The sequence below is a fragment of the Ahaetulla prasina genome, chromosome 2 (assembly GCF_028640845.1).
Source record: "Ahaetulla prasina isolate Xishuangbanna chromosome 2, ASM2864084v1, whole genome shotgun sequence".
Classification (NCBI taxonomy): domain Eukaryota; kingdom Metazoa; phylum Chordata; class Lepidosauria; order Squamata; family Colubridae; genus Ahaetulla; species Ahaetulla prasina.
Window position 1 is genome coordinate 252,020,210 of NC_080540.1, and position 13,500 is coordinate 252,033,709.

Below are 13,500 nucleotides of genomic sequence, written 5' to 3' on the forward strand. Positions count from 1 at the left end.
TGATCCCACATTTTTGAAAGGTCCAGGAGGCTAAAGTTAGAAGTGCCACCTTTCTCTAATGAAACCAATTCTGTGGATTGACCTCCTAGTTTTAATTAAGCTACCCTCTTCATTGATATTTTAGAAGTTTTTAAAGATGGAGTAACTCAAAAGACTTTTCCTAATTTTATTTTGCCATATTTACTTTTTTATATTTTTTTTGTATTTGGGTGGTGTTGCTTTAACATTTTTACTGTTTATATCAGTGAATGTTTTACTTGTTTTTTGTAACCAGTGTCAGCTTTCAAAAGTCCCTAAATTGTGGCAGAGTAGAAATTTGGTTAATAAATGAATTATAAAATTTAAAAAAGAAAATATATTAAATATTAATGCTGGAAATTTACAAAGTAGAATTACTTGAATAATGCAAAATTATTTGTTCTATTTATTCATTTGAAATTCCAAATTATGAAAATTTATATATGAATTATATCACTTGCATTGTCTCAACCAGGATGTGTTTCATTGATTGAATTTAATTTTAGCTCCGTTTTGTTTATCTGTTACAGTTCCACTTAGCAGCCCTGGCATCTTTGAAAGGCGACATCGTTGATCTTAATAAGCGCTTACAACAAACAGAACGAGAGAGAGATTTGTTGGAAAAGAAATTGGCAAAAGCTCAGGTTAGTCATTATTCAACTTACTAAAATGGCCTTGGCTCAATACCTCAAGCATTTAAACCAATCAAAAGAATTGTTGTTGCATCAAAGGCATCAAATGTGACTTTTCACAGATGAACATAACAAAGTCTATCAGAGTAGTTTCTTTATACTAAGGGCATTGGAGAACAAAATTGTGCTATTTTTCTAAACGAAAGAATATAATACATAATCAAGTTATTGCCCTATTCAAAGAGTTTATACAGTTTATGAAAAACAAAATTCCTGCAAATATGACCAAAAAATTTCATACCATGGAAGTGGTACATTCAGTTCAAAAGGGTATGCATATTTATTGAGCTTCTCACCCATTGAAGCAAAATTTCTGTTTGTAGAAAAATTAATTGATTTATAAGCGCTTGAAAACAGTTATCACGATTCAGCATGGATTTCTGAAAAATGCAAGTCTTCTGCAGTGTCTTGCTAGACTAGCTGTGTTTTACTTTCTGGTATTAAGCTTTCTTAATAGATTGTGGCAATATACATATACTATACCTTTATTTTAGCAAAACGTTTGATAAAAGGACAGAAAATACTTGATTAGCAGACTGGGTAAGGCTGGACAAGGTGACATGACAGGTTAATACGTATAGTAACAGTCTCAAAATTGCACTTGAAGAATATTCACTAATGACTACTTCATCATATTGGAGTGTTATTGGGTGTGATGCCACAAGACTGGAACCTGATCCTAGACTCTTAAAACAGTCTTATAATGACTTAGATGAATTGGTAAAAGGAAACAAATGTCAGATGATACAAAGTAGAGTAGGACAGTTAATACCAAAGAAAACAGAAGTAAAATTCAAAACCATCATAAGAGATTAGAGAAATGGGCTGAAAGATAATATAATGAATTCAGTAAAGATAAATACAAATTCTTCACTTAGGAAACTAAATGAAGCCACAAGTAAAGGATGGGAATACCTGGCTTGGTAATAACAGTTATGAAAAAAAAGGTGAGTAGCAATGTGATGCATTGTAAAAAAAAGTCAAATGCAAAATTAGGCTGTATCGATAAGAATATAGAACAAATATTTCCTGTTATAGATTTAGGATGGTACAAAATATTCAGGAAATACTCCAGTGGTTGCTAATGAATAGCATTTTTTCTTTATTGCTACAAAGGTGTGAAGAAAACAAATTTTAACTTTCAGTTTCTTTTTAGGAATTGTTCATCCACTATCTATTTATCTCTGAATTGATAATGTCAGATGCAAACTATCAGGTCCACACATAAAGGTTTCAGTGTTTTGCTTTTTTTTTTGTTTTTGTTTACATTTATATCCCGCCCTTCTCCGAAGACTCAGGGCGGCTTACAGTGTATTTATTGCTCATGTCTATACATAGGAATCTTTTTATGCCCCTGGGTAAAACTAGGTGGGGTCCAACAGCATTCAAGGGGTTCAGCCGTCCTCTTTTGACTACATAAAGACTTTAAACTAATTCCCTGCTTCACTCCTCTCCCTGATTCTGCTAGTTTGTCTCCTACAGATTCAGCTTTGACTGCTTTCCCAGACTATGTTAGAAACAGTAAACCTGACCAGAAAACTTTATCAATTTGTTAATTTGAGAAACTAAAATTTGGCTTCACCTCTTTTATATCTTTCCTTGTTTTGTCATCATTATGTATTTGGAGCTAACTTGCCATTTAAATTCTTCTTGTCCATGAACCTTGCAAAGTTCCCTCTTTCTTTTTCCCTAACTTTTTTCTATATCTTGTAAATGGTTTTTATATCACTGCCATTTGATTTAGAGAGATCTTGGTTTCCTCCATTCCTCAGCACTAATATATGCTGTCTTTGACTAGGTTTCTCTCTTGCCATCTGTGGGGGTGATGTATTGTTCTACAGCAGAAACTTCTGGCTGTTCTCAGTTGGAATTTTATGTTGCAATTTCAGCTGAGTTTCTTTCCTCCAATGACAGTTTTTCTGCTGCTATAGGCCATACTCTGTAAGGAAACTGCAATTGTAATGTTCTGGCCTTGGCTCTTCCTCACTTGACAAACTTGCTCACAAAATTAAAGAATCATTTCTTTTTCATGGGCTTCATTCTCTGCTAACCAGTTTATTAGCCAAAATATACATTGAACATTGCTATGGACAAAGCTTGACTGCTGGGTTGAGTAACCCACTGTGCAGTGCAACTTGCTCCTACTTGCTACTTAAGTATTAAGACATACTGATTATTCTTTGCTCTTTGTATTTTCTCCATAACAAGAAGCTGGTGAGGTGAGTCGGGCTGAGAGTCACCCAGCCAGCTCTCATATTTAAGGTGGGACTAGAACTCACAGTCTCCTGGTTTCTAATCTAGGACTTCGGTTCAAGTTATTGAAGACTATCTTTAACTATAGTAGTAGAAAGATCAAAAAAGAAATAATTGCTCAGTTTGGACAGGAGTTAATACATACACCAGATTTGTGTATCCTTTGATTAGTATTAATAATCACAAATTATTACATTCATGACATTTCTATTGTAGTTTGTTAATCTGCCTTGAATTCTCTTGAGTAGTTTCCTAGTATGCAATATATCTATGATGTTGTCAATACAAGGCATGATTATTTCATTCCTTTCAGTATGAAATCAGTGATTTTTTTTAATATGGGGAAACTAAGATATCAAACAGGCAAGTGTACAGTAAGATCATCACATCACTAGATAATTATTCGTTGGAGATCACATCCTAGCTATAATTATTAATTCTAAAGAGGATTATAATATACCTACACTGGGAACAATTTTGTTTTGAGAGTGAAGGAAAGCTTTCAAAGAAGTTGTTAATCCAGAAGAAAGAGCACTAGAGGCACACCTTTCCTTTTCATTGCCTATACTGAAAAATATTTGGTGTATTAAGACCTTCACCCAGATCGTTAATATGTAATGTATAATTTAAGATATACAAGATATGCTCCTAACGGAATAGTAGAGGAATTAAAGAGCCTGAGAATAGCAAAAAGTGTAGGTTATATTTTAATACAAAACCCCCAAAGTGAAGATGTAAAATAAAAAGAAATAATTGCTCAGTTTGGACAGGAGTTAATACATACACCAGATTTGTGTATCCTTTGATTAGTATTAATAATCACAAATTATTACATTCATGACATTTCTATTGTAGTTTGTTAATCTGCCTTGAATTCTCTTGAGTAGTTTCCTAGTATGCAATATATCTATGATGTTGTCAATACAAGGCATGATTATTTCATTCCTTTCAGTATGAAATCAGTGATTTTTTTTAATATGGGGAAACTAAGATATCAAACAGGCAAGTGTACAGTAAGATCATCACATCACTAGATAATTATTCGTTGGAGATCACATCCTAGCTATAATTATTAATTCTAAAGAGGATTATAATATACCTACACTGGGAACAATTTTGTTTTGAGAGTGAAGGAAAGCTTTCAAAGAAGTTGTTAATCCAGAAGAAAGAGCACTAGAGGCACACCTTTCCTTTTCATTGCCTATACTGAAAAATATTTTTAATGATTTGTAGTACTATCATTAAAAATAGCTGATATGTGGCTGTGAATATTTTTAATATACAAGATAACTAATATCAGTTTTCTAAATTCTGATTATTTCATTCCTTTCAGTATGAAATCAGTGATTTTTTAATATGGGAAACTAAGATATCAAACAGGCAAGTGTACAGTAAGATCATCACATCACTAGATAATTATTCGTTGGAGATCACATCCTAGCTATAATTATTAATTCTAAAGAGGATTATAATATACCTACACTGGGAACAATTTTGTTTTGAGAGTGAAGGAAAGCTTTCAAAGAAGTTGTTAATCCAGAAGAAAGAGCACTAGAGGCACACCTTTCCTTTTCATTGCCTATACTGAAAAATATTTTTAATGATTTGTAGTACTATCATTAAAAATAGCTGATATGTGGCTGTGAATATTTTTAATATACAAGATAACTAATATCAGTTTTCTAAATTCTGATTATTTCATTCCTTTCAGTATGAAATCAGTGATTTTTTAATATGGGAAACTAAGATATCAAACAGGCAAGTGTACAGTAAGATCATCACATCACTAGATAATTATTCGTTGGAGATCACATCCTAGCTATAATTATTAATTCTAAAGAGGATTATAATATACCTACACTGGGAACAATTTTGTTTTGAGAGTGAAGGAAAGCTTTCAAAGAAGTTGTTAATCCAGAAGAAGAGCACTAGAGGCACACCTTTCCTTTTCATTGCCTATACTGAAAAATATTTTTAATGATTTGTAGTACTATCATTAAAAATAGCTGATATGTGGCTGTGAATATTTTTAATATACAAGATAACTAATATCAGTTTTCTAAATTCTGATTATTTCATTCCTTTCAGTATGAAATCAGTGATTTTTTTTAATATGGGGAAACTAAGATATCAAACAGGCAAGTGTACAGTAAGATCATCACATCACTAGATAATTATTCGTTGGAGATCACATCCTAGCTATAATTATTAATTCTAAAGAGGATTATAATATACCTACACTGGGAACAATTTTGTTTTGAGAGTGAAGGAAAGCTTTCAAAGAAGTTGTTAATCCAGAAGAAAGAGCACTAGAGGCACACCTTTCCTTTTCATTGCCTATACTGAAAAATATTTGGTGTATTAAGACCTTCACCCAGATCGTTAATATGTATGTATTAATGTTAAGATATACAAGATAACTAATATCAGTTTTCTAAATTCTGATTATTTCATTCCTTTCAGTATGAAATCAGTGATTTTTTAATATGGGAAACTAAGATATCAAACAGGCAAGTGTACAGTAAGATCATCACATCACTAGATAATTTGAGAAACTAAAATTTGGCTTCACCTCTTTTATATCTTTCCTTGTTTTGTCATCATTATGTATTTGGAGCTAACTTGCCATTTAAATTCTTCTTGTCCATGAACCTTGCAAAGTTCCTCTTTTCTTTTCCTAACTTTTTCTATATCTTGTAAATGGTTTTTATATCACTGCCATTTGATTTAGAGAGATCTTGGTTTCCTCCATTCCTCAGCACTAATATCTGCTGTCTTTGACTAGGTTTCTCTCTTGCCATCTGTGGGGGTGATGTATTGTTCTACAGCAGAAACTTCTGACTGTTCTCAGTTGGAATTTTATGTTGCAATTTCAGCTGAGTTTCTTTCCTCCAATGACAGTTTTTCTGCTGCTATAGGCCATACTCTGTAAGGAAACTGCAATTGTAATGTCCTGGCCTTGGCTCTTCCTCACTTGACAAACTTGCTCACAAAATTAAAGAATCATTTCTTTTTCATGGGCTTCATTCTCTGCTAACCAGTTTATTAGCCAAAATCTACATTGAACGTTGCTATGGACAAAGCTTGACTGTTGGGTTGAGTAACCCACTGTGCAGTGCAACTTGCTCCTACTTGCTACTTAAGTATTAAGACATATTGATTATTCTTTGCTCTTTGTATTTTCTCCATAACAAGAAGCTGGTGAGGTGAGTCGGGCTGAGAGTCACCCAGCCAGCTCTCATATTTAAGGTGGGACTAGAACTCACAGTCTCCTGGTTTCTAATTTAGGACTTCGGTTCAAGTTATTGAAGACTATCTCTAACTATAGTAGTAGAAAGATCAAAAAAGAAATAATTGCTCAGTTTGGACAGGAGTTAATACATACACCAGATTTGTGTATCCTTTGATTAGTATTAATAATCACAAATTATTACATTCATGACATTTCTATTGTAGTTTGTTAGTCTGCCTTGAATTCTCTTGAGTAGTTTCCTAGTATGCAATATATCTATGATGTTGTCAATACAAGGCATGATTATTTCATTCCTTTCAGTATGAAATCTGTGATTTTTTTTAATATGGGGAAACTAAGATATCAAACAGGCAAGTGTACAGTAAGATCATCACATCACTAGATAATTATTCGTTGGAGATCACATCCTAGCTATAATTATTAATTCTAAAGAGGATTATAATATACCTACACTGGGAACAATTTTGTTTTGAGAGTGAAGGAAAGCTTTCAAAGAAGTTGTTAATCCAGAAGGAAGAGCACTAGAGGCACACCTTTCCTTTTCATTGCCTATACTGAAAAATATTTTATGTATTAAGACCTTCACCCAGATCGTTAATAAATAATGTATAATTTAAGATATACAAGATATGCTCCTAACGGAATAGTAGAGGAATTAAAGAGCCTGAGAATAGCAAAAAGTGTAGGTTATATTTTAATACAAAACCCCCAAAGTGAAGATGTAAAATAAAAAGAAATAATCAATTATACCTTTCTTTAGCAAGACAAAAATATTGACAACTTTGGAACTTAAACATAGAAGATGAGAAAAAAAACTGGTGTTGTAAAGAAGCAAATAAAAATTGCCAGGAATACTATTTTAGAAATTAGAAAAATATTCTAATATCAAGGAAAATATATTTAAAATAAAGAATTAGAATGATCAACTTACCCTGACAAGAATAGCCAGAATGTTCAAGAACAAATCAGTAAAATGCTGGAAATGTCATCAGATACCTGGTTCATATTACCATATGTGATGGACTTGTGCAGAAGCTAAAAGATACTGGACTAAAATCCACTCATGGTTAGAGAAAATGATAAAGAAGCATATAGACTTTAAGCCAGAAGTTTTTCTACTGCGGATTATACCTGAATCCTATAACAGAGAACTGAGATCTCTGATAGTGAATATAATAACAGCAGCCAGGATTGTATTTGCAAAGAATCAGAAAAATGAGAAATTGTCATTGCAAGATGAAATTATTAAGAAAATAATGGAATGTGCAGAAATGAGTAAACTGACGTTTGAAATTAGAGAACAGGAAGATAAGCAATATTATAAGCTGGGATTTATTTTATCAATGATTAGAAGGGAAAATATGATAAATAAGAATGGAGCCTTTAACAAGGCAAGAATTACTGAATGATATAATGGTTTTAAGATGATGGAATAAATGGGGTAATAAGATAAAATATTGATCTAGAATAATTTATATTAAATCAGAGAATAAAATACTACAGTTAATCTAAGGATCAATTGATTAAAATATCTGAATATATATTGGACGATAAAATGTAAGATTAAATAAATTAATGGTATGTAATTCTTGAAACTGCACAAAAAACTGTAACTCACTCACCGAAACATTGTATCTGAATGGAAGATGCTTTTATGTTTGTATGTCTTAAAAAAATAAAAACGTTTTCCAAAAAAAAAATTAGAATGATCAGAAGCTGTATTTGGTCAATTCTCCTTTATAATTGTGAAACAGGGAGAATGTCCAAAGAGACTAAGAACAGTCTGAACCTTTAAAATATGGTTTTAAAGAAAATCTTGAGAATCCCTTGGAGTAACAAAAGACCAAAGCCTGGAAGTCCTAGCCATCGCTAGGCAGAGGGGGAAAAAAGGTTCATAATGACCATCAAAACTTAAATATTTGGGTCATAGATGCATCTCTATATAATGGACTTGGTTAGAAGGAACAATAGAAAAGAAGTAAGATCTCACAAAGCAGCACCTACAGTAACCACGTACATAATTGAATTTCTCTGAATAATGAAGAATATGTCATCCACATCCTGGAAGGAAAAGACACTTGAACTACATTAAACATATTAATACATAGATATTCTTTGATAAAAACAGATTATTAATTAAAGAAAAAAGCATTTAATCATCTTTGATATACTAGTAATATGCAATTCAATATTTTTAATGATTTGTAGTACTATCATTAAAAAATAGCTGATATGTGGCTGTGAATATTTTAATATACAAGATAACTAATATCAGTTTTCTAAATTCTGATTATTTCCAAGTATTAAAAATAATTGTTCAATTAATTAAAATGTTATTTGTGAAATTTGTGTCTGAAATATTTACTGCTGTGATAAAAGAGAAAGTAGCATGGAGTAACTTCTTTAAAAGATTTAGGTTGACAGTTACATAAAAAAACATGAATTGTTTTCCAGTGAAGTTACTGGGGTAGTTACAGTATGTCATGGATTGCACAGATATCTAGCTTAGATTTCTGGTCTAGGTTTCAGACAGTGGTTGTTTTACCGTAAAATAATGAAATATGTATTTTGCATTCAGTTAAACCCAACAGATATGTGAAGATTATCCCCATATCAGGATTATTAATCATTATCATCAACCCACTGTCATTAAAGCATTATCCCAGCTACTCTAAAGAGGAAAAGTTTTTGCATCCAGTTTTGCTCCTACTCTAAATGAGTTAACTGGAAAACTAGCCTCCTCTTTTCCTTTGACATGACACATCTTGTAAATTATCATAATTTGATTAATACATTGAGTAATGTAATGATCCAGTCTTCCTATGGAACTTCCATCTCTTAAAATTTAAATTTAGTTTCATAATTAGCTGAATCTACAGAGGTACAGTCTTTCATTATAATGAAGCTACAGTACGTTACAATAAGGTTTTGTATCTAAAATGAGAGGACCCATTAAATTGTTGTATCAATATCCTAAAACTGATAGGGTTTTCATTTCAAATTCTGTGATTCATATATACATTATAATGTTTTGCATAAGTTACCATCAGGAATGTTCCAGATCAATGTTTTTGGTAGGAGTTTTTCTCTTCTTTAATATTAGGTTTGAGATTGGTATATAGCCAAAAATAATTTCAGTGTGGTCCATCTCAACAGGAGGGACACTTCTTTTTAGCAAGCACGCTGAACAGATTGGCCTCTTTTCTTTATAGTGGGAATGACATCCAGATGTCATTGCCACCATTTTTTGCAGATCCAAACCATCCAGAAATCAACCTTTTTACCGCTTACTAGAACAGGAAATGTACATAATATTATAGCAGGAGATTGTTTGAAACCAGTACTGTGCAGGAAGAGTAAAGTGGGATCCAAAAGTTCTGAAAATTGTAGTTCAACAGTATTTTAAGGTTTATAGTTTCAGTTACCTACTATAAATTATATTGTGGTGATGAGAATACATTATCCCTGTGCTGTGATTGTGCACAGTGGATTAACTTTGTTTTATTTGGTTAGTACATTTAAATCAAACTATATGATTCTGCGTGGTATACAAAAATCATTAAATAAAAATATAAATAAAAATAACAGAACCACAAAAGGAAACTAAAACAATTAAATGGCAATCAGAAATAAAATATACTGTATCCGACCAGCTTGGAACTTTCCTCATTTTGCCTCAGGAGCCTGGGGACAGAACAGGGTTTTAGATATCTTCCTAAACTTCATTTGGTGCTTTTTTATTTTTACAAAGACAAATAATTTCACAAAAGAGTGAGATTCATACAAAAATAGTATTATGGCTTATATTAGTCCTTGAAGATTTTTTTTTTTGTTAATCAGTTTAACAATCTAAACCTAATTATCAGTTTTTATATGTTTGGGAAGATGACAGGTTATAAAATAACATCATGCCTCATGTTCCATATTGCTTCCATATGACCTCTAAATGTTTTTTTACACTGTTTAGTGTGAGCAATCTCACCTAATGAGAGAGCATGAAGATGTGCAAGAGCGTACAACGCTTCGTTATGAGGAACGGATCACAGAGCTTCATAGCATTATTGCAGAGCTAAATAAGAAAATAGATCGACTGCAAGGAACTACTATAAGGTACAATGATAAATTTCTATTAACAAGTATATTAACATGATACTACCGTGAACATACTTCTTGGGTTTCATGAAAACAATTTCTCTTTCTAAATATACATTCTTCCAGACTTTAGTTTATAACACCAGTGACTGAATTCTGTATTCTGCTTCCCCTGCTCATATCCTGGACATTTCATAAAACCTCTTGCCCAACATTCAAATCATTTCTGAATATCTTAAGTATAACTGCAAGCCACCTATAGATGTTGGATGTTCTTTCTAAGTCCTTAGCATTTAATACATCTCAAATAACACAGAATTAAAAGTTCATTTTTAAAAACCTTTAAGCTTAACTACTTATAATAGGAATAAGAAACTTGAGGCCTTGACAATCTGTTAACAATCTTCTGGTCACTGGAGAAGATTATATTATTTATAACAGGAACAGAACATGTTTTGTTTGGAAACTGGAAGCGTTACAGCGAGACTGGCTAAAAAAATAGCAGGCTCTGACGAGCTCCGCGAAAATCCAGCCGGACAAATTGTTGTCCGGGGGGGGGGTGTCTTCAGATCGGAACCGTCCTGTAGGGATGGTGAAGGAGGCATCTCGGATGACCAAGAGGAACAGGCAAGTGCCTCAAAAGGTCGGCAGCAGCTCTTTGGACTGGCAGCAGGGGTGGCGGCCATTGTAAAATGACCGCTATGAAGCTGGGGCAACCAGACTAAGCTTTTATGCAGGAGCAGTGTTTGAATGGAGTGCTGGTACGGGTGAGTGATTGGCCAACTCACAGGTAAACGAAAATTTCAAATTGGAACATTAAAAGTTGTCCCAGAGCTGAAAGGAGTGGCTAATTGGCATCTGGGAAATTCTGTGGAGGGAGAAGAACAAAGAGGAGGTTAAAATACTAAAGTTCAAGAAAGTTTTTTGTATCTATAATTGGATTTGGAGAAACTAAAAATAATTTTTAAAAAAGAAGCCAAGGAAAAGTATATTTTATGTGGATTTAAAGTATTTTTGACAGCTTTGACATTTAGTTGGTTTGAGAATATTGTGGATTTGAGGGAGACATCTGCTGGCGGAAAGAGAGCATTGCAATATTTGTTAGAAGATAGAAGAGAAAGTACAGCTGTGACCTTGATTACTAAAAGATAATTTGGAAACTGTGGGAACTTTTAAGGAGTATTTGTCTTTCTACATTGCTTGGTTTCAATTCTCAATGGCTGTGGAAGATTACAAATCTTTAACTTGGAGTGGACTGGATAAATACTTGGATTGGACATTATTTGAAAACAAAAAGAGACTATATGGATTTTAAATTTTAATTAAATGTGACATATTTCAAAAAGGTTAGCAATTTCTTAAATTAGCAATATAGAGTCTTGGATGTGTGAGGAATTAATTGAGATGTTTTAAAATATGCGTGAATCACTAAAGGATAATAAAAAGTCAGAAATTTTGCTGGAACACATAGAATAGGAAATAGAGGAGAAGGTAGTTAAAGAGAACATAAATGAGGAGCAAGAAAATAATATTGAAGGAAAAGGAATTGAATGCAAAAAGCAGTTAGATGATTTCATTGAGATTTACAGCCGCAAAAAAAGAGTGAATGGGGGGAACATCCCCCAAAAAAGAATCAATCAAAGGGTAAAGAGGGAAATAATGGAAAGAGATTAGGAGAAAGCTTGGGGAGAACTACTCGAATAATATATCTAAAAGTGAGAAAAAGATTCAGAAGAAAAGATATAATAAATATAAAAAGAAAAAGAAGAAGTTAAGAGAATGGAATAAAAGGAAAGAACTATCAAAAAGTGGAATTTTGGAGAGACCAAGAGAAAATGATTAAAGAAGGGAAGATTAGTGGAAAGGAAGAAGAGAAATAAGGTACATACTAGTAGATTTAAGGGAACTGTATTAATATTAATTTGTGGATGGGCAACTAAGTTAAAGGGTTTTAATGTAAGATTTGAATATGATGATGTATATTGCTTATAGTAAAAGAGAATAGCAGATGAAATGTGAAATGGCAATTTGGTTTAATTTTGAATACGATTTAAATTAAGAGACAAAATTGAAATGTTAAAAAATGGGATGGGGATTTTGAGAAATATATTCTGTAATGGAGAAATAAGATAATTAATTGATTTTATTGTAAGAGATTAGGAATTAAGGACAGATAGCGATACTGTTTATGTATTATGTATTAAGAAGAAATTAAGATAAGATAAAGAAGTATGGAAAAAGAATATGGCTGAAATTGGAAAAATTGGAAATATGCAAAATGGACTTGGAAACATGCATGGAAACATGCAAAATGGACTTGGGGGAAAAAAGAATAATATAGCAGAAGCTGAAATAAGATATGGTACAAATGATTAATTTGTGATTAAGAATTATATAAAAGAGATGGATATGGAAAAAATGGGAAGATTGGAATAGATTATAAAGATTAAGTTTTGTCAGTCTGCTGCATGTATGGATTAGAGGGGTTTAAAATGGCAGCTGCATCATTAGCCATTTCAAACCCCTCTAATTCATACATGTGGCAGACTGACACTCACCCACCATGAAGATATAGTACGACCACAAACGCGAAACCAAACAACAGCAATGCAGCTCACCAATTCCAATCCCCCTGCAACTCAGACTAACCTGAGCACAACCAAGCCCCCCCCAAACAGAACACACCCCCATCCAATCAGAACACAGCCAACCCCACCATCCAATCAGAGCACAGCCAAACCCCCAACCAATCAGAACACACCTCCACCCAATCAGAACACAGCCAAGCTCCCACTAGCAGTTAAAAGGAAGAAACAGCTGCGATCACACATTGCTCCTAGAAGCACGAAGCTGTAAACACCAGCCTGAAGATGACGAATGAGACTTTGTGGAAACGTCGCCAAGACACTTCCAATTTTACGCGGGAGAAAACCCGAATAACCAAAGACCTACATACAAACACCCGCGAAAACCTCAGAATATATATGTGTGTGTGTGTGTGTGTGTGTGTGTGTGTGTGTGTGTGTGTGTAGGTCTTTGGTTATTCGGGTTTTCTCCCGCGTAAAATTGGAAGTGTTTTGGTGACGTTTCAACGAAGTCTCATTCGTCATCTTCAGGCTTTAGCTTCGTGCTTTTGGGAGCAATGTGTGATTGCAAACACCCGTGAAAACCTCAGAAAACAAATATATATAT

General features: G+C 33.1%; 1 protein-coding gene across 4 annotated transcripts in view; it reads left to right on the plus strand.

Annotated features, from left to right (window-relative positions):
• MCC (MCC regulator of WNT signaling pathway) overlaps window positions 1-13,500 on the plus strand; it is a 236,033-nt gene that overhangs the window by 160,480 nt on the left and 62,053 nt on the right. For 2 of the 4 annotated variants that reach the window (XM_058166082.1, XM_058166081.1), the window contains exons 2-4: window positions 549-662; window positions 1,589-1,657; window positions 10,184-10,326. In XM_058166082.1, coding sequence (XP_058022065.1) covers window positions 1,616-1,657; window positions 10,184-10,326 — 185 coding nt within the window. In that variant the 5' untranslated portion in view covers window positions 549-662; window positions 1,589-1,615. The remainder of the gene's footprint in view (window positions 1-548; window positions 663-1,588; window positions 1,658-10,183; window positions 10,327-13,500) is intronic. The other 2 variants (XM_058166079.1, XM_058166080.1) reach the window with 1 other exon arrangement.